This window comes from Ascaphus truei, chromosome 20 (assembly GCF_040206685.1).
Source record: "Ascaphus truei isolate aAscTru1 chromosome 20, aAscTru1.hap1, whole genome shotgun sequence".
Lineage (NCBI taxonomy): Eukaryota > Metazoa > Chordata > Amphibia > Anura > Ascaphidae > Ascaphus > Ascaphus truei.
The window spans coordinates 17,557,158-17,579,373 of record NC_134502.1 but is presented as its reverse complement, the minus strand read 5'-3'; the positions used below and the strand labels follow the sequence as shown (position 1 = coordinate 17,579,373).

The 22,216-nt window shown below is 56.0% G+C and overlaps 1 protein-coding gene across 4 annotated transcripts in view; it reads left to right on the top strand.

Annotated features, from left to right (window-relative positions):
* ADGRL1 (adhesion G protein-coupled receptor L1) overlaps positions 1 to 22,216 on the top strand; it is a 257,953-nt gene that overhangs the window by 102,489 nt on the left and 133,248 nt on the right. For all 4 annotated transcript variants that reach the window (XM_075577354.1, XM_075577353.1, XM_075577351.1 and 1 more), the window contains exon 3: positions 13,713 to 13,926. In XM_075577354.1, the coding sequence (XP_075433469.1) occupies positions 13,713 to 13,926 (214 nt within the window). The remainder of the gene's footprint in view (positions 1 to 13,712; positions 13,927 to 22,216) is intronic.

The following is a 22,216-nucleotide window of genomic DNA, read 5'->3' as shown; positions in this document are numbered from 1 at the left end:
CATGCCAACAGGGGGCAGGATCACTCCTTCTGCACATACATAACATGCTTAGCAACATGCCAACAGGGGGCAGGATCACTCCTTCTGCACATACATAACATGCTTAGCGCCATGCCAACAGGGGGCAGGATCACTCCTTCTTCACATACATAACATGCTTAGCAACATGCCAACAGGGGGCAGGATCACTCCTTCTGCACATACATAACATGCTTAGCAACATGCCAACAGGGGGCAGGATTACTCCTTCTGTACATACATAACATGCTTAGCACCATGCGAACAGGGGGCAGGATCACTCCTTCTGCACATACATAACATGCTTAGCAACATGCCAACAGGGGGCAGGATCACTCCTTCTGCACATACATAACATGCTTAGCGCCATGCCAACAGGGGGCAGGATCACTCCTTCTGCACATACATAACATGCTTAGCAACATGCCAACAGGGGGCAGGATCACTCCTTCTGCACATACATAACATGCTTAGCAACATGCCAACAGGGGGCAGGATCACTCCTTCTGCACATACATAACATGCTTAGCGCCATGCAACAGGGGGCAGGATCACTCCTTCTTCACATACATAACATGCTTAGCAACATGCCAACAGGGGGCAGGATCACTCCTTCTGCACATACATAACATGCTTAGCAACATGCCAACAGGGGGCAGGATTACTCCTTCTGTACATACATAACATGCTTAGCACCATGCGAACAGGGGGCAGGATCACTCCTTCTGCACATACATAACATGCTTAGCAACATGCCAACAGGGGGCAGGATTACTCCTTCTGCACATACATAACATGCTTAGCAACATGCCAACAGGGGGCAGGATCACTCCTTCTGCACATACATAACATGCTTAGCGCCATGCCAACAGGGGGCAGGATCACTCCTTCTGCACATACATAACATGCTTAGCAACATGCCAACAGGGGGCAGGATCACTCCTTCTGCACCTACACAACATGCTTAGCACCATGCGAACAGGGGGCAGGATCACTCCTTCTGCACATACATAACATGCTTAGCAACATGCCAACAGGGGGCAGGATCACTCCTTCTGCACATACATAACATGCTTAGCGCCATGCGAACAGGGGGCAGGATCACTCCTTCTGCACATACATAGGGCAGGATCACTCCTTCTGCACATACATAACATGCTTAGCAACATGCCAACAGGGGGCAGGATTACTCCTTCTGCACATACATAACATGCTTAGCAACATGCCAACAGGGGGCAGGATCACTCCTTCTGCACATACATAACATGCTTAGCAACCATGCGAACAGGGGGCAGGATCACTCCTTCTGCACATACATAACATGCTTAGCAACATGCCAACAGGGGGCAGGATCACTCCTTCTGCACATACATAACATGCTTAGCAACATGCCAACAGGGGGCAGGATCACTCCTTCTGCACATACATAACATGCTTAGCAACATGCCAACAGGGGGCAGGATCACTCCTTCTGCACATTCATAACATGCTTAGCAACATGCCAACAGGGGGCAGGATCACTCCTTCTGCACATACATAACATGCTTAGCACCATGCCAACAGGGGGCAGGATCACTCCTTCTGCACATACATAACATGCTTAGCGCCATGCCAACAGGGGGCAGGATCACTCCTTCTGCACATACATAACATGCTTAGCAACATGCCAACAGGGGGCAGGATCACTCCTTCTGCACATACATAACATGCTTAGCAACATGCCAACAGGGGGCAGGATACTCCTTCTGCACATACATAACATGCTTAGCACCATGCGAACAGGGGGCAGGATCACTCCTTCTGCACATACATAACATGCTTAGCAACATGCCAACAGGGGGCAGAGATCACTCCTTCTGCACATACATAACATGCTTAGCAACATGCCAACAGGGGGCAGGATTACTCCTTCTGCACATACATAACATGCTTAGCAACATGCCAACAGGGGGCAGGATCACTCCTTCTGCACATACATAACATGCTTAGCAACATGCCAACAGGGGGCAGGATCACTCCTTCTGCACATACATAACATGCTTAGCAACATGCCAACAGGGGGCAGGATCACTCCTTCTGCACATACACAACATGCTTAGCACCATGCGAACAGGGGGCAGGATCACTCCTTCTGCACATACATAACATGCTTAGCAACATGCCAACAGGGGGCAGGATCACTCCTTCTGCACATACATAACATGCTTAGCAACATGCCAACAGGGGGCAGGATCACTCCTTCTGCACATACATAACATGCTTAGCAACATGCCAACAGGGGGCAGGATCACTCCTTCTGCACATTCATAACATGCTTAGCAACATGCCAACAGGGGGCAGGATCACTCCTTCTGCACATACATAACATGCTTAGCGCCATGCCAACAGGGGGCAGGATCACTCCTTCTGCACATACATAACATGCTTAGCAACATGCCAACAGGGGGCAGGATCACTCCTTCTGCACATACATAACATGCTTAGCAACATGCCAACAGGGGGCAGGATTACTCCTTCTGCACATACATAACATGCTTAGCACCATGCGAACAGGGGGCAGGATCACTCCTTCTGCACATACATAACATGCTTAGCAACATGCCAACAGGGGGCAGGATCACTCCTTCTGCACATACATAACATGCTTAGCGCCATGCCAACAGGGGGCAGGATCACTCCTTCTGCACATACATAACATGCTTAGCAACATGCCAACAGGGGGCAGGATTACTCCTTCTGCACATACATAACATGCTTAGCAACATGCCAACAGGGGGCAGGATTACTCCTTCTGCACATACATAACATGCTCAGCAACATGCAACAGGGGGCAGGATCACTCCTTCTGCACATACATAACATGCTTAGCGCCATGCCAACAGGGGGCAGGATCACTCCTTCTGCACATACATAACATGCTTAGCAACATGCCAACAGGGGCAGGATCACTCCTTCTGCACATACATAACATGCTTAGCAACATGCCAACAGGGGGCAGGATCACTCCTTCTGCACATACATAACATGCTTAGCAACATGCCAACAGGGGGCAGGATACTCCTTCTGCACATACATAACATGCTTAGCACCATGCGAACAGGGGGCAGGATCACTCCTTCTGCACATACATAACATGCTTAGCAACATGCCAACAGGGGGCAGGATCACTCCTTCTGCACATACATAACATGCTTAGCGCCATGCCAACAGGGGCAGGATCACTCCTTCTGCACATACATAACATGCTTAGCAACATGCAACAGGGGCAGGATTACTCCTTCTGCACATACATAACATGCTTAGCAACATGCCAACAGGGGGCAGGATTACTCCTTCTGCACATACATAACATGCTTAGCAACATGCCAATAGGGGCAGGATCACTCCTTCTGCACATACATAACATGCTTAGCGCCATGCCAACAGGGGGCAGGATCACTCCTTCTGCACATACATAACATGCTTAGCAACATGCCAACAGGGGGCAGGATCACTCCTTCTGCACATACACAACATGCTTAGCACCATGCGAACAGGGGGCAGGATCACTCCTTCTGCACATACATAACATGCTTAGCAACATGCCAACAGGGGGCAGGATCACTCCTTCTGCACATACATAACATGCTTAGCGCCATGCGAACAGGGGGCAGGATCACTCCTTCTGCACATACATAACATGCTTAGCAACATGCCAACAGGGGGCAGGATTACTCCTTCTGCACATACATAACATGCTTAGCACATGCCAACAGGGGCAGGATCACTCCTTCTGCACATACATAACATGCTTAGCAACATGCCAACAGGGGGCAGGATCACTCCTTCTGCACATACATAACATGCTTAGCGCCATGCGAACAGGGGGCAGGATCACTCCTTCTGCACATACATAACATGCTTAGCAACATGCCAACAGGGGGCAGGATCACTCCTTCTGCACATACATAACATGCTTAGCAACATGCCAACAGGGGCAGGATCACTCCTTCTGCACATTCATAACATGCTTAGCAACATGCCAACAGGGGGCAGGATCACTCCTTCTGCACATACATAACATGCTTAGCAACATGCCAACAGGGGGCAGGATCACTCCTTCTGCACATACATAACATGCTTAGCGCCATGCCAACAGGGGCAGGATCACTCCTTCTGCACATACATAACATGCTTAGCGCCATGCCAACAGGGGGCAGGATCACTCCTTCTGCACATACATAACATGCTTAGCAACATGCCAACAGGGGGCAGGATCACTCCTTCTGCACATACATAACATGCTTAGCAACATGCCAACAGGGGCAGGATTACTCCTTCTGCACATACATAACATGCTTAGCACCATGCGAACAGGGGCAGGATCACTCCTTCTGCACATACATAACATGCTTAGCAACATGCAACAGGGGGCAGGATCACTCCTTCTGCACATACATAACATGCTTAGCAACATGCCAACAGGGGGCAGGATCACTCCTTCTGCACATACATAACATGCTTAGCAACATGCCAACAGGGGCAGGATCACTCCTTCTGCACATACATAACATGCTTAGCAACATGCCAACAGGGGGCAGGATCACTCCTTCTGCACATACATAACATGCTTAGCAACATGCCAACAGGGGGCAGGATCACTCCTTCTGCACATACATAACATGCTTAGCAACATGCCAACAGGGGGCAGGATCACTCCGTCTGCACATACATAACATGCTTAGCAACATGCAACAGGGGGCAGGATCACTCCTTGTGATAATCAAAAACATGGGTTTACTAAGGTAACACCCAAAATCAAACTCCGATCCATTCTCTCCTGCAACTCTGCCCCCCCATCTACAACTCTGCCCCCCCATCTACAACTCTGCCCCCCATCTACAACTCTGCCCCCCCATCTACAACTCTGCCCCCCCATCTACAACTCTGCCCCCCCATCTACAACTCTGCCCCCCCATCTACAACTCTGCCCCCCATCTACAACTCTGCCCCCCATCTACAACTCTGCCCCCCATCTACAACTCTGCCCCCCCATCTACAACTCTGCCCCCCATCTACAACTCTGCCCCCCCATCTACAACTCTGCCTCCCATCTACAACTCTGCCCCCCCATCTACAACTCTGCCCCCCATCTACAACTCTGCCCCCCCATCTACAACTCTGCCCCCCCATCTACAACTCTGCCCCCCATCTACAACTCTGGCTCCCCATCTACAACTCTGCCCCCCATCTATAACTCTGCCCCCCCATCTACAACTCTGCCCCCCATCTACAACTCTGCCCCCCAATCTATAACTCTGCCCCCCATCTACAACTCTGCCCCCCCATCTATAACTCTGCCCCCCCATCTACAACTCTGCCCCCCCATCTACAACTCTGCCCCCCATCTACAACTCTGCCCCCCCATCTACAACTCTGCCCCCCCATCTACAACTCTGCCCCCCATCTACAACTCTGCCCCCCCATCTACAACTCTGCCCCCCATCTACAACTCTGCCCCCCCATCTACAACTCTGCCCCCCCATCTACAACTCTGCCCCCCCATCTACAACTCTGCCCCCCCATCTACAACTCTGCCCCCCATCTACAACTCTGCCCCCCCATCTACAACTCTGCCCCCCCATCTACAACTCTGCCCCCCCATCTACAACTCTGCCCCCCATCTACAACTCTGCCCCCCCATCTACAACTCTGCCCCCCATCTACAACTCTGCCCCCCATCTACAACTCTGCCCCCCCCATCTACAACTCTGCCCCCCCCCTCTTACAACTCTGCCCCCCCATCTACAACTCTGCCCCCCCATCTACAACTCTGCCCCCCCATCTACAACTCTGCCCCCCCATCTACAACTCTGCCCCCCATCTACAACTCTGCCCCCCCCATCTACAACTCTGCCCCCCATCTACAACTCTGCCCCCCATCTACAACTCTGCCCTCCTTAGGGGGACCACATTTTCAAAATGAAAAACCGGGACACATTAAAAAATTATTTATAAAACAAATGCCATCACGTGACGCACCCGTTGCCATGACAACGAGACACTGCCGTCAGGCGGTAACATGTTGCCATGACAATGTGGCATCACGTGATGCCTCGGCGCCATAATGCGTCCCGTTGTCATGTCAACTTGATGCCGCGTGACGTCACGGAGCGGCTCGTTGTTATGGCAATGAGCATTACGTGATGTCGCGCAGCCATGTTATCGGAGTTTGGAGGGGAGGATACAGCCAAAGGCAAGATAAATATATAATAAATAGATCTAAAAAATGTTATCTCCACAAAGAGCCACTGACCCACACACCGAGCCACTGACCACACACCGAGCCACTGACCCACACAGACACACCGAGCCACTGACCCACACAGACACACCGAGCCACTGACCCACACACCGAGCCACTGACCCACACACCGAGCCACTGACCACACACCGAGCCACTGACCCACACACCGAGCCACTGACTCACACACATACAGAGCCACTGACCCACACACCGAGCCATTGATCCACACACCGAGCCACTGACCCACACATAGAGCCACTGACTCACACACATACAGAGCCACTGACCCACACACCCACACACAGAGCCATTGATCCACACACCCACACATAGAGCCACTGACCCACACATAGAGCCACTGACTCACACACCGAGCCACTGACCCACACACACACAGAGCCATTAATCCACACACCCACACACTGAGCCACTGACCCACACATAGAGCCACTGACCCACACACCGAGCCACTGACCCACACACACACAGAGCCACTGACCCACACACCCACACACAGAGCCATTGATCCACACACCCACACACAGAGCCACTGACCCACACATAGAGCCACTGACCCACACATAGAGCCACTGACTCACACACACACAGAGCCACTGACCCACACACCCACACACAGAGCCATTGATCCACACACCCACACACCCACTGATCCACACACCCACAGAGCCACTGATCCACCCACCCACACACAGAGCCACTGACCCCCCCCCCCCACACACACACACAGAGCCACTGACCCCCTCCCTCCCCCCCCACACACACACAGCTACTGACCCACACACAGAGCTACTGACCCACACCGCCACACACCCACACACAGAGCCACTGACACACAGAGCCACTGACCCATACACACACCCAGAGCCACTGACCCACACACACAGAGCCACTGACCCATACACACATCCAGAGCCACTGACCCACACACACAGAGCCACTGACCCATACACACATCCAGAGCCACTGACCCACACACACAGAGCCACTGACCCATACACACATCCAGAGCCACTGACCCACACACAGAGCCACTGACCCATACACACATCCAGAGCCACTGACCCACACACCGAGCCAACAGAACCAGTGACACACACACACACACACACACACACACACACCTACCTTTCACTCTGGAGCATTGGGGGGGGGGAAGCCATCTTGACTGGCAGCAGGCACCTCACTTCCGGCTCTCACTGCTGAGGCTCCGCTGACACTAACCCCGCCCCCACCCTCTGCAGCTGCAGTCAGACCCCGCCCCCACCCTCTGCAGCTGCAGTCAGACCCGCCCCCACCCTCTGCAGCTGCAGTCAGACCCCGCCCCCACCCTCTGCAGCTGCAGTCAGACCCCGCCCCCACCCTCTGCAGCTGCAGTCAGACCCCGCCCCCACCCTCTGCAGCTGCAGTCAGACCCCGCCCCCACCCTCTGCAGTCAGACCCCGCCCCCACACTCTGCAGTCAGACCCCGCCCCCACCCTCTGCAGTCAGACCCCGCCCCCACCCTCTGCAGCTGACCCCGCCCCCACACTCTGCAGTCAGACCCCGCCCCCACACTCTGCAGTCAGACCCCGCCCCCACACTCTGCAGTCAGACCCCGCCCCCACCGTCTGCAGCTAACCCCGCCCCCACCCTCTGCAGTCAGACCTCGCCCCCACCCTCTGCAGTCAGACCCCGCCCCCACCCTCTGCAGCAAACCCCACCCCCACCCTCTGCAGCTAACCCCGCCCCCACCCTCTGCAGTCAGACCCCGCCCCCACCCTCTGCAGTCAGACCCCGCCCCCACCCTCTGCAGTCAGACCCCGCCCCCACCCTCTGCAGTCAGACCCCGCCCCCACACTCTGCAGTCAGACCCCGCCCCCACCCTCTGCAGCTAACCCCGCCCCCACCCTCTGCAGCTAACCCCGCCCCCACCCTCTGCAGCTAACCCCGCCCCCACCCTCTGCAGCTAACCCCGCCCCCACCCTCTGCAGTCAGACCCCGCCCCCACGCTCTGCAGTCAGACCCCGCCCCCACCCTCTGCTGTCAGACCCCGCCCCCACCCTCTGCTGTCAGACCCCGCCCCCATCCTCTGCAGCCAACCCCGCCCCCACCCTCTGCAGTCAGACCCCGCCCCCACCCTCTGCTGTCAGACCCCGCCCCCACCCTCTGCTGTCAGACCCCGCCCCCATCCTCTGCAGCTAACCCCGCCCCCACCCTCTGCAGCTAACCCCGCCCCCACCCTCTGCAGTCAGACCCCGCCCCCACCCTCTGCAGCTGCAGTCAGACCCCGCCCCCACCCTCTGCAGCTGCAGTCAGACCCCGCCCCCACCCTCTGCAGCTGCAGTCAGACCCCGCCCCCACCCTCTGCAGCTGCAGTCAGACCCCGCCCCCACCCTCTGCAGCTGCAGTCAGACCCCGCCCCCACCCTCTGCAGCTGCAGTCAGACCCCGCCCCCACCCTCTGCAGTCAGACCCCGCCCCCACACTCTGCAGTCAGACCCCGCCCCCACCCTCTGCAGTCAGACCCCGCCCCCACCCTCTGCAGCTGACCCCGCCCCCACACTCTGCAGTCAGACCCCGCCCCCACACTCTGCAGTCAGACCCCGCCCCCACCCTCTGCAGCTAACCCCGCCCCCACCCTCTGCAGTCAGACCTCGCCCCCACCCTCTGCAGTCAGACCCCGCCCCCACCCTCTGCAGCAAACCCCACCCCACCCTCTGCAGCTAACCCCGCCCCACCCTCTGCAGTCAGACCCCGCCCCCACCCTCTGCAGTCAGACCCCGCCCCCACCCCCTGCAGTCAGACCCCGCCCCCACCCTCTGCAGTCAGACCCGCCCCCACCCTCTGCAGTCAGACCCCGCCCCACACTCTGCAGTCAGACCCCGCCCCCACCCTCTGCAGCTAACCCGCCCCCACCCTCTGCAGCTAACCCCGCCCCCACCTCTGCAGCTAACCCCGCCCCCACCCTCTGCAGCTAACCCCGCCCCCACCCTCTGCAGCTAACCCCGCCCCCACCCTCTGCAGTCAGACCCCGCCCCCACGCTCTGCAGTCAGACCCCGCCCCCACCCTCTGCTGTCAGACCCCGCCCCCACCCTCTGCTGTCAGACCCCGCCCCCATCCTCTGCAGCTAACCCCGCCCCACCCTCTGCAGTCAGACCCCGCCCCACCCTCTGCTGTCAGACCCCGCCCCCACCCTCTGCTGTCAGACCCCGCCCCCATCCTCTGCAGCTAACCCCGCCCCCACCCTCTGCAGCTAACCCCGCCCCCACCCTCTGCAGTCAGACCCCGCCCCCACCCTCTGCAGCTGCAGTCAGACCCCGCCCCCACCCTCTGCAGTCAGACCCCGCCCCCACACTCTGCAGTCAGACCCTGCCCCCACCCTCTGCAGTCAGACCCCGCCCCCACCCTCTGCAGTCAGACCCGCCCCCACCCTCTGCAGCTAACCCCGCCCCCACCCTCTGCAGTCAGACCCCGCCCCACCCTCTGCAGTCAGACCCCGCCCCCACCCTCTGCAGCTAACCCCCGCCCCCACCCTCTGCAGTCAGACCCCGCCACCACCCTCTGTAGTCAGACCCCGCCCCCACCCTCTGCAGCTAACCCCGCCCCCACCCTCTGCAGCTAACCCCGCCCCCACCCTCTGCAGTCAGACCCCGCCCCCACCCTCTGCAGTCAGACCCCGCCCCCACCCTCTGCAGTCAGACCCCGCCCCCACCCTCTGCTGTCAGACCCCGCCCCCACCCTCTGCAGCTAACCCCGCCCCCACCCTCTGCAGTCAGACCCCGCCCCCACCCTCTGCTGTCAGACCCCGCCCCCATCCTCTGCAGCTAACCCCGCCCCCACCCTCTGCAGCTAACCCCGCCCCCACCCTCTGCAGTCAGACCCCGCCCCCACCCTCTGCAGCTGCAGTCAGACCCCGCCCCCACCCTCTGCAGTCAGACCCCGCCCCCACACTCTGCAGTCAGACCCTGCCCCCACCCTCTGCAGTCAGACCCCGCCCCCACCCTCTGCAGTCAGACCCCGCCCCCACCCTCTGCAGCTAACCCCGCCCCCACCCTCTGCAGTCAGACCCCGCCCCCACCCTCTGCAGTCAGACCCCGCCCCCACCCTCTGCAGCTAACCCCGCCCCCACCCTCTGCAGTCAGGACCCCGCCACCACCCTCTGTAGTCAGACCCCGCCCCCACCCTCTGCAGCTAACCCCGCCCCCACCCTCTGCAGCTAACCCCGCCCCCACCCTCTGCAGTCAGACCCCGCCCCCACCCTCTGCAGTCAGACCCCGCCCCCACCCTCTGCAGTCAGACCCCGCCCCCACCCTCTGCTGTCGCAGCTAACCCCCGCCCCCACCCTCTGCAGTCAGACCCCGCCCCCACCCTCTGCAGTCAGACCCCGCCCCCACCCTCTGCAGTCAGACCCCGCCCCCACCCTCTGCAGTCAGACCCCGCCCCCACCCTCTGCAGTCAGACCCCGCCCCCACCCTCTGCAGCTAACCCCGCCCCCACCCCTCTGCAGCTAACCCCGCCCCCACCTTCTGCAGTCAGACCCCGCCCCCACCCTCTGCTGTCAGACCCCGCCCCCACCCTCTGCAGTCAGACCCCGCCCCCACCCTCTGCAGCTGCAGTCAGACCCCGCCCCCACCCTCTGCAGCTGCAGTCAGACCCCGCCCCCACCCTCTGCAGCTGCAGTCAGACCCCGCCCCCACCCTCTGCAGCTGCAGTCAGACCCCGCCCCCACCCTCTGCAGTCAGACCCCGCCCCCACACTCTGCAGTCAGACCCCGCCCCCACACTCTGCAGTCAGACCCCGCCCCCACCCTCTGCAGTCAGACCCCGCCCCCACCCTCTGCAGTCAGACCCCGCCCCCACACTCTGCAGTCAGACCCCGCCCCCACCCTCTGCAGTCAGACCCCGCCCCCACCCTCTGCAGTCAGACCCCGCCCCCACCCTCTGCAGTCAGACCCCGCCCCCACACTCTGCAGTCAGACCCCGCCCCCACCCTCTGCTGTCACACCGGCCTCCCCTCTCCTCTCTGCCTGCATTCTGTGCTCTCTGCTGCCCCCCCTGCTCTGATGGCCAAATCCGGAACAGCCACAAAAAAACGGGAAAGCCATTAAAAAACCGGGTCTGCTGGTCACCCTACCCCTCCTGCAACTTTGCCCCTCATCTACAACTCTGACCCCCCTCCTACAACTCTGCCCCAACTCTGACCCCCCTCCTACAACTCTGCCCCAACTCTGACCCCCCTCCTACAACTCTGCCCCAACTCTGACCCCCCTCCTACAACTCTGCCCCAACTCTGACCCCCCTCCTACAACTCTGCCCCCCCTCCCCCCTTTCCCCCCCTTCCCCCCCTCCCCCAACTCTGCCCCCCCTCCTACAACTCTGCCCCCCCTCCTACAACTCTGCCTCCCCTCCCCCTTGCCCCCACTTTCCCCCCCCCTCCTACAACTCTCCCCCCTCCTACAACTCTGCCCCCCTCCTACAACTCTGCCCCCCTCCTACAACTCTGCCCCCCCTCCTACAACTCTGCCCCCCCTCCTACAACTCTGCCCCCCCTCCTACAACTCTGCCCCCCCTCCTACAACTCTGCCCCCCCTCCTACAACTCTGCCCCCCCTCCTACAACTCTGCCCCCCTCCTACAACTCTGCCCCCCCTCCTACAACTCTGCCCCCCCTCCTACAACTCTGCCCCCCCTCCTACAACTCTGCCCCCCCTCCTACAACTCTGCCCCCCCTCCTACAACTCTGCCCCCCCTCCTACAACTCTGCCCCCCCTCCTACAACTCTGCCCCCCCTCCTACAACTCTGCCCCCCCTTCCCCCTACAACTCTGCCCCCCCCTCCTACAACTCTGCCCCCCCCCTACAACTCTGCCCCCCCCCCCCTACAACTCTGCCCCCCCCCCCTACAACTCTGCCCCCCCCCCTACAACTCTGCCCCCCTCCTACAACTCTGCCCCCCCCCTCCTACAACTCACAGGACACTCACAGGTAGTATTGAATCGTTGTATTCACATGAAGGCCCCAAACACAGAACAGACAGTAAGGGACCAGATCCACAAAGCTGTAAGTGGCGTTAACCTAACGTATACTTTTCCCGGGAGAGGGGGGGGTGCGGCGCTTACAGAGACCCCCGCGCTCTTCCCCAAATCATTTCAATTAAATCCCGGGGGGGGGGGGGGAGCACACGAGGCCCCTCTGTGTCACTTACCTTGTCTCCGGCGGCTTCTGGTGATGCGTCGCCATGACAACGCCGCGGGGGGGGGTCACACGATGTCGCATTGCCATGGCAACGTAGTGGCGTCAGAAAATGCCGGAGAAAAGGTAAAGGGGGGGGGGGGGCGAGCAGGCAGGGGGGCGCAGACGAAAACATTTGCGCACCCCTGCATTACGGTAACGCCCTGCTGTGCGCCCGTATTTAACATAGCTTTGTGGATCTAGAACTAAATGGCCAAGCGTTCGAAAACTCAAATGCAGCAACGCTGTAGTGGCCGAGTAATGGCGATAGTTAGACAAGATTTTCACCCACGAAGCGTTTCCATGGTTAAAAGCCGCGTGTCTATAGTGATTTTGCTTCGAAATGACACCAATTTAGTGTTTTTATTGTTGCTGCGAATGTCTCTGGCTGTGTCCATGGCCAAGCTCTCCGTCCGACCCTTGGAAATGGCACCAATATGAGGTTTTCGTAGATTCCAGCTGCAGTAGTGTTTCCGGCCTAGCGCGGTGAATATCTGTAGCGGTTTCTAGGACGATAGCTAGTCTAGGGCAACCAGGCGGCTTCTCCAAAAATACTGGGCACGATGGTGAAAGGTGCGACGCGCTCGAGACAAAACACGCACACACACCTCTCTCCGCTCCATGCTGTTTCCTCCTTTCTTTGGCCCCCACCCCCAGGTTCCTGATACCTCATCCTGATTGGCTGCTGCTGGGTAATACAACCAATCAGCATGGAGGAAGCGCGCAACAGCATTGCTCGGGGAAATCCCGCCCCCCCCCCCCCCTTGCCCCCAAAGCCGGTCAGGTCACTATGTCCAGAGACGTAATACCGGTATACACACACATGTCCAGTATTACCTCTCATTTGTCACTGGACAGTGTCCAAATACTGGACAGTCCGGTTCAATACTGGACACCTGGCAACTGACTCCTACGCTTTGCAATGACACTAACTTAGTGTTTCCTTGTTTACAATGAAAGTGTCCAGCGGTTTTCATTGCCATAGCTAGAGTTAGGCTTTCTGGCCTAGCCTTCAAAACCACCAATGTAGCGTTTCCATGGTTACCCGCCTAACATTTCGGCCTAGCGAGGCGAATATCCGAAGTGGTTTCAATGGCGACTACTGGAGTCAGGCTTTGCGGCCTACGCAGCACCTTTTTTTTTGTGGGGGGTGGGTGACTGGATCTTCTTTTTCCCGCAGGCCTGAGCCGGGCGGCCCTCCCGTTCGGGCTGATGCGTCGGGAGCTGGCCTGCGAGGGGTACCCCATCGAGCTGCGGTGCCCGGGCAGCGACGTCATCATGGTGGAGAACGCTAATTACGGGCGGACTGACGACAAGATCTGCGACGCGGACCCCTTCCAGATGGAGAACGTGCAGTGCTACCTACCCGATGCCTTCAAGATCATGTCGCAGAGGTCGGTGTGTGTGTGTGTATTTGTGTATCGCGTATCTGTGTGTACTATTGTGAATCTGTGTGTACTGTGTGTGTGTGCCTATAAGATCATATCATTGTGTATCTGTCTGTGCCTGCTCTGCAGGTCTCTGGCAGGGAAGGGGTTAGGGGAGTGACGCTCTGCAGGTCTCTGGCAGGGAAGGGGTTAGGGGAGTGACGCTCTGCAGGTCTCTGGCAGGGAAGGGGTTAGGGGAGTGACGCTCTGCAGGTCTCTGGCAGGGAAGGGGTTAGGGGAGTGACGCTCTGCAGGTCTCTGGCAGGGAAGGGGTTAGGGGAGTAACGCTCTGCTGTCTCTGGCAGGGAAGGGGTTAGGGGAGTAACGCTCTGCAGGTCTCTGGCAGGGAAGGGGTTAGGGGAGTGACGCTCTGCATGTCTCTGGCAGGGAAGGGGTTAGGGGAGTGACGCTCTGCATATCTCTGGCAGGGAAGGGGTTAGGGGAGTGACGCTCTGCATGTCTCTGGCAGGGAAGGGGTTAGGGGAGTGACGCTCTGCATATCTCTGGCAGGGAAGGGGTTAGGGGAGTGACGCTCTGCAGGTCTCTGGCAGGGAAGGGGTTAGGGGAGTGACGCTCTGCAGGTCTCTGGCAGGGAAGGGGTTAGGGGAGTGACGCTCTGCAGGTCTCTGGCAGGGAAGGGGTTAGGGGAGTGACGCTCTGCAGGTCTCTGGCAGGGAAGGGGTTAGGGGAGTAACGCTCTGCTGTCTCTGGCAGGGAAGGGGTTAGGGGAGTAACGCTCTGCAGGTCTCTGGCAGGGAAGGGGTTAGGGGAGTGACGCTCTGCATGTCTCTGGCAGGGAAGGGGTTAGGGGAGTGACGCTCTGCATATCTCTGGCAGGGAAGGGGTTAGGGGAGTGACGCTCTGCATGTCTCTGGCAGGGAAGGGGTTAGGGGAGTGACGCTCTGCATATCTCTGGCAGGGAAGGGGTTAGGGGAGTGACGCTCTGCATATCTCTGGCAGGGAAGGGGTTAGGGGAGTGACGCTCTGCAGGTCTCCAGCAGGGAAGGGGTTAGTGGAGTGACGCTCTGCAGGTCTCCAGCAGGGAAGGGGTTAGTGGAGTGACACTCTGCATGTCTCTGGCAGGGAAGGGGTTAGTGGAGTGACGCTCTGCATGTCTCTGGCAGGGAAGGGGTTAGGGGAGTGACACTCTGCATGTCTCTGGCAGGGAAGGGGTTAGTGGAGTGACGCTCTGCGGGTCTCTGGCAGAGAAGGGGATAGGGGAGTGACGCTCTGCATATCTTTGGCAGGGAAGGGGTTAGGGAAGTGACGCTCTGCATATCTCTGGCAGGGAAGGGGTTAGGGGAGTGACGCTCTGCGGGTCTCTGGCAGAGAAGGGGATAGGGGAGTGACGCTCTGCATGTCTCTGGCAGGGAAGGGGTTAGTGGAGTGACGCTCTGCATGTCTCTGGCAGGGAAGGGGTTAGGGGAGTGACGCTCTGCGTGTCTCTGGCAGGGAAGGGGTTAGGGGAGTGACGCTCTGCATGTCTCTGGCAGGGAAGGGGTTAGGGGAGTGACGCTCTGCATGTCTCTAGCAGGGAAGGGATAAGGGGAGTAACGCTCTGCATGTCTCTGGCAGGGAAGGGGTTAGGGGAGTGACGCTCTGCATATCTCTGGCAGGGAAGGGGTTAGGGGAGTGACGCTCTGCAGGTCTCTGGCAGAGAAGGGGATAGGGGAGTAACGCTCTGCAGTCTCTGGCAGGGAAGGGGTTAGGGGAGTGACGCTCTGCAGGTCTCTGGCAGAGAAGGGGATAGGGGAGTAACGCTCTGCAGTCTCTGGCAGGGAAGGGGTTAGGGGAGTGACGCTCTGCAGTCTCTGGCAGGGAAGGGGTTAGGGGAGTGACACTCTGCATATCTCTGGCAGGGAAGGGGTTAGGGGAGTGACGCTCTGCAGTCTCTGGCAGGGAAGGGGTTAGGGGACTAACGCTCTGCAGTCTCTGGCATGGAAGGGGTTAGGGGAGTAACGCTCTGCATATCTCTGGCAGGGAAGGGGTTAGGGGAGTGACGCTCTGCAGTCTCTGGCAGGGAAGGGGTTAGGGGAGTGACGCTCTGCATATCTCTGGCAGGGAAGGGGTTAGGGGAGTGACGCTCTGCAGTCTCTGGCAGGGAAGGGGTTAGGGGAGTGACGCTCTGCAGTCTCTGGCAGGGAAGGGGTTAGGGGAGTGACGCTCTGCAGTCTCTGGCAGGGAAGGGGTTAGGGGAGTGACGCTCTGCATATCTCTGGCAGGGAAGGGGTTAGGGGAGTGACGCTCTGCAGTCTCTGGCAGGGAAGGGGTTAGGGGAGTGACGCTCTGCAGTCTCTGGCAGGGAAGGCGTTAGGGGAGTAAAGCTCTGCAGTCTCTGGCAAGGAAGGCTTTAGGGGAGTAACGCTCTGCATATCTCTGGCAGGGAAGGGGTTAGGGGAGTGACGCTCTGCATATCTCTGGCAGGGAAGGGGTTAGGGGAGTGACGCTCTGCAGTCTCTGGCAGGGAAGGGGTTAGGGGAGTGACGCTCTGCAGTCTCTGGCAGGGAAGGCGTTAGGGGAGTAAAGCTCTGCAGTCTCTGGCAGGGAAGGCGTTAGGGGAGTAAAGCTCTGCAGTCTCTGGCAGGGAAGGGGTTAGGGGAGTAACGCTCTGCATATCTCTGGCAGGGAAGGGGTTAGGGGAGTGACGCTCTGCATATCTCTGGCAGGGAAGGGGTTAGGGGAGTGACGCTCTGCAGTCTCTGGCAGGGAAGGGGTTAGGGGAGTGACGCTCTGCAGTCTCTGGCAGGGAAGGCGTTAGGGGAGTAAAGCTCTGCAGTCTCTGGCAGGGAAGGGGTTAGGGGAGTAACGCTCTGCATATCTCTGGCAGGGAAGGGGTTAGGGGAGTGACGCTCTGCATATCTCTGGCAGGGAAGGGGTTAGGGGAGTGACGCTCTGCATATCTCTGGCAGGGAAGGGGTTAGGGGAGTGACGCTCTGCATATCTCTGGCAGGGAAGGGGTTAGTGGAGTGACGCTCTGCATATCTCTGGCAGGGAAGGGGTTAGGGGAGTGACGCTCTGCATATCTCTGGCAGGGAAGGGGTTAGGGGAGTGACGCTCTGCATATCTCTGGCAGGGAAGGGGTTAGTGGAGTGACGCTCTGCATATCTCTGGCAGGGAAGGTGTTAGGGGAGTGACGCTCTGCATATCTCTGGCAGGGAAGGGGTTAGGGGAGTGACGCTCTGCAGTCTCTGGCAGGGAAGGGGTTAGGGGAGTGACGCTCTGCATATCTCTGGCAGGGAAGGGGTTAGTGGAGTGACGCTCTGCAGGTCTCTGGCAGAGAAGGGGATAGGGGAGTAACGCTCTGCAGTCTGGCAGGGAAGGGGTTAGGGGAGTGACGCTCTGCAGGTCTCTGGCAGGGAAGGGGTTAGGGGAGTGACGCTCTGCATGTCTCTGGCAGGGAAGGGGTTAGGGGAGTAACGCTCTGCAGTCTCTGGCAGGGAAGGGGTTAGGGGAGTAACGCTCTGCAGTCTCTGGCAGGGAAGGGGTTAGGGGAGTGACGCTCTGCAGGTCTCTGGCAGGGAAGGGGTTAGGGGAGTGACGCTCTGCATGTCTCTGGCAGGGAAGGGGTTAGGGGAGTAACGCTCTGCAGTCTGGCAGGGAAGGGGTTAGGGGAGTAACGCTCTGTAATAATCTCCAGGCGCTGCTATTTAATGACACCTGAACTCGGCTGATGCAACATCCGAGTCCTGCTCCCCAGACACATACACATATATACACACACACCCACACATCTACACGCACACATCTACACCCACACATCTACATCTACACGCACACATCTGCACCCACACACACATCTGCAACCACACACACATACACAGAACAACACACACAAACATAGAACAATACACACACATCTACACATACACATATCTACACAAATCTACACCCACACACATATACAAACACAGATCTACACACATCTAAACACACACACACAGATACAGACACACACACACATCTACACGCACAGATAGATACACACACACATACACACTGATACATGCACACATATACAAATATACACACATCTACACATACACATATCTACACAAATCTACAACCACAGATCTACACACACACACACACACACACACACACACACACACACACACACACTGATACATGCAGACATATACAAATATACACACATCTACACATACACAGATATACACACATCTACTGATATACACTGTTACAAACACACACACACACACACATATATATATATATATACACACAGGCATATACACACACACACACATATATCTATATATATACATATACATACATATATTATCTATATATATATATATATATATATAATGGATGCGCAATAGTTAAGATTTGGTCGAGACGTCCATTATAACCCTGCCTTTTTCAGTTGCTCAATAACTCTCTCATAAATTCACCAACCCGTCTAAAATGTGGGATTTCAGGTCGGATTGCGGAAGGTTTGAGCACAATCAGTGGTATCCGTTTGATACAAATTTTACAGCTATCATCGCGAGGTCTCAGTGATCAATTTCCTAGTGAAATATGTGAATGAAAGAATCCTTGTGATCAATTGCTATATACAGTACAGTGTGGTCCATAGGATGAAAACCATAGACATTCATTGAAAAGAGCGTTGTTACTTTGAAAGTTAAGGTGACCCACAACCTTAACACCCCTCCCCCCTCATGCTTTGCTGATGTCATCATACATGACATCACTGATGACATCACAAATGACATGTTCCTACCACATCGGTGAATGTAGGGTGGATAAAGGTGATTATGGAATGGGTGAAGTTGACATCACATATCTCAGGATGTATGTAGCACACTATAGATTACTACTATAGCATTTTCCCCATCGACCCGCACTGAAAACTGCTCATTCCTCCAAAGCTATCATCACAACCAAGCATGGAGGAGCAGTGTGGGCGGGTATTGAGCAGGGTTGCCACCACTCCGGTGACTACAGGTGTTGACCACCTCCGGGCTCCGGGTTTACTTAGTAATGTGACGGTGAGGGGGTAACCAGGCTCACTAATAAAGGTTAAGCCCACTTGGTTGCCCCTGAGCTGTGTTTGGGGCTCCTAGGGTGTCAGCTCTTGGACCTGCCTGTTGTACATGTACTGCTAGGCCATGTATGTAAAATGTGCAACCATAAGTATAAGGGGGCACAGGGGGAATGTATCCCCAGAACAGTGCAGGGGTCTCCAGTCTCAGGGGGATGCCCAGTTCATGCCCAGATAACCCTAACCCTGGTATAAGAGGTTCAGGGGGTTCTCCAGTCAGGTATAAGACTGTGAGGCTTTTATTAAAATAAAATGTCTAGGTTTGCAGAGTGTAAGGGATGTGGCTAGTGGGGTAACACAGCTCAGGGTTTCACTCTATCCCTCACACCAATAGACTTAGGACATTTTAATAAGAAAATGTATCAAGTATATTTTATTAAAGCTGGTATGTTTTAAAATGTGTTATACTTATACATTGTAACATAAGCTGGGTCCTTTTACTGCAGGACTCCACAGGGGGCTGATGGGCCACCAGAGTGTGGTGCCACTAAGTCTGCCCCTAGGTCCATAGATCAAAGTAACATGTGTGGCCCAGGAGTGTTAAGAGCCATCTGTGCAGGATGGCTGAGTTAAGTGCCAAGTCCTGAGATGATTATAGGCCATCCTGGCAAGTGGTCTCCTCCCTAGACTGAGAGGCACCAGGCCTCTGCATGACAAGTAGGCAAGGTGGCGATTTTTGAGCATGCTCCTTTGCCATGCTGAAGCTCAGGTAAAGTTCCCACGCTTGTGGGTTGGCAGTAATGCTGTGGGACTGACTTTGCAAATATTATAAAAAAAAGTTGGTACCCAGCACAGGGAAGAGATCTCAAGACATATCCAAGTTGTGACTCCAAGCCGAAAGAAGCCTTGCGGAGCTAGCAAGGAAACGGCAGCAGGACTGCAGAGCAGAATATTTTCTAAGTCCTACTTTCAGCACCATTTCCAACGGACTTGTTAAAGACTTTATTTCGGTCAAGGAAGTTTAGTTTTTCAGCCCAAAACCCCAGTAAGTGTGTTGTTTTCTCCTGTATCATTGTAATTCACTGTGTGTGTGTCTGTTTCCAAGAAATAAATGCAATTTATTTAACATTTTGATTTTGCTCAATGATATGATCCCCTGATAAAGGTGTAAGTACCTGGTCTCCCGTGACAAGTAAACCTCCGGGTGGTGGCGTTCGGCGGTGACCGTGGTGTCTCTCGGTGTCCTCTGAGTCCTCCCGTCATCTTCCCCTGCTAGTAACTGCTGTCAATATGACCGCACGGCGTCAAATGGTGCCACGTTGCCATGGCAATGGGAATGCTATGTGACGTCACAGCATGACGTGACACCTGTTGCCATGACCATGGGACGCTACGTGACGTCGCAGCGCCGCATTGCCATGACAACGTGATGTCACGTGACGCCTCAGCGCCACATGGCGTCCCGTTGTCCTGGCAACTTCATGCCTCGTGACGTCACTTAGCGTCCCGTTGTCATGGCAACGCGCCATTTGACACCGCGTGGCCATATTGACGGGTTACAGCGGGAGATGCCAGGAGAATGCCAGAGGATGCCAGGGAGACCCCGTCGCACGTAAGCGCGAAATTTTAAAATGTCTCCGGGTTGGCATTCAGTAGAAGGTGGCAACCCTGGTATTGAGAAGCCTAATACTTGTGGGATACGGAGGGTGGATAGAGAAAGTTATCATGGAGGACTGATATTTGTGGGATACGGAGGGTGGATAGAGAAAGCTATCATGGAGGACTGATACTTGTGGGATACAGAGGGTGTATAGAGAAAGCCATCATGGAGGACTGATACTTGTGGGATATGGAGGGTGGATAGAGAAAGTCATCATAGAGGACTGATACTTGTGGGACGTGGAGGGTTAATAGAGAAAGCTATCATGGAGGACTAATACTTGTGGGATACGGAGGTTGGCTTGAGAAAGCTATCATGGAGGACTGATACTTGTGGGATACAGAAGGTGGATAGAGAAACCTATAATGGATGACTGATACTTGTGAGTCTTCATGGAGGATTGATACAGTACTTGTGGGATGCGAAGGGTTGATAGAGAAACCATCATGGAGCACTGATACTTGTGGGATACGGAGGGTGGATGGAGAAAGCTATCATGGAGGACTGATACTTGTGGGATGCGGAGGGTGGATAGAGAAAGCTATCATGGAGGACTGATACTTGTGGGATGCGGAGGGTGGATAGAGAAAGCTATCATGGAGGACTGATACTTGTGGGATGCGGAGGGTGGATATAGAAAGCTATCATGGAGGACTAATACTTGTGGGATACGGACAGTAGATGGAGAAAGCTATCATGGAGGACTGATACTTGGGATACGGAAGGTGGATAGAGAAAGCTATCATAGAGGACTGATACGTGTGGGATGCGTAGGGTGGGTAGAGAAAGCTATCATTGAGGACTGATACTTGTTGGATGTGGAGGGTTAATAGAGAAAGCTATCATGGTTGACTGATACTTGTGGGATGCAGAGAATGGATGGAGAAAGCTATAATGGAGGATTGATACTTTTGGGTTACGGAGGGTGGATAGAGAAAGCCATCATGGAGCACTGATACTTGTGGGATACAAAGGGTGGATAGGGAACGCTATCATTGAGGACTGATACTTGTGGGATATGGAGGGTGGATAGAGAAAGCTATCATGGAGCTCTGATACTTGTGGGATATGGAGGGTGGATAGAGAAAGCTATCATGGAGGGCTGATACTTGTGGGATACGGAGGTGGATTGAGGAAGCCATCATGGAGAACTGATACTTGTGGTATACATAGGGTGGATAGAGAAAGCTATCATGGAGGACTGATACTTGGGATACGGAGGGTGGATAGAGAAAACTATCATGGAGTACTGATACTTGTGGGATACGGAGGGTGGATAGAGAGAGCCATCATGGAGCACTGATACTTGTGGGATACGAGGGTGGATAGAGGAAGCTATCATGGAGCACTGATATTTGTGGGATACGGAGGGTGGATAGAGAAAGCTATCATGGAGGACTGATACTTGTGGGATGCGGAGGGTGAATAGTGAAAGCTATCATGGAGCACTGATATTTGTGGGATACGGAGGGTGGATAGAGAAAGCTATCATGGAGGACTGATACTTGTGGGATGCGGAGGGTGGCTAGAGAAAGCCATCATGGAGGACTGATACTTGTGGGATACAGAGGGTGGATAGAGAAAGCTATCAT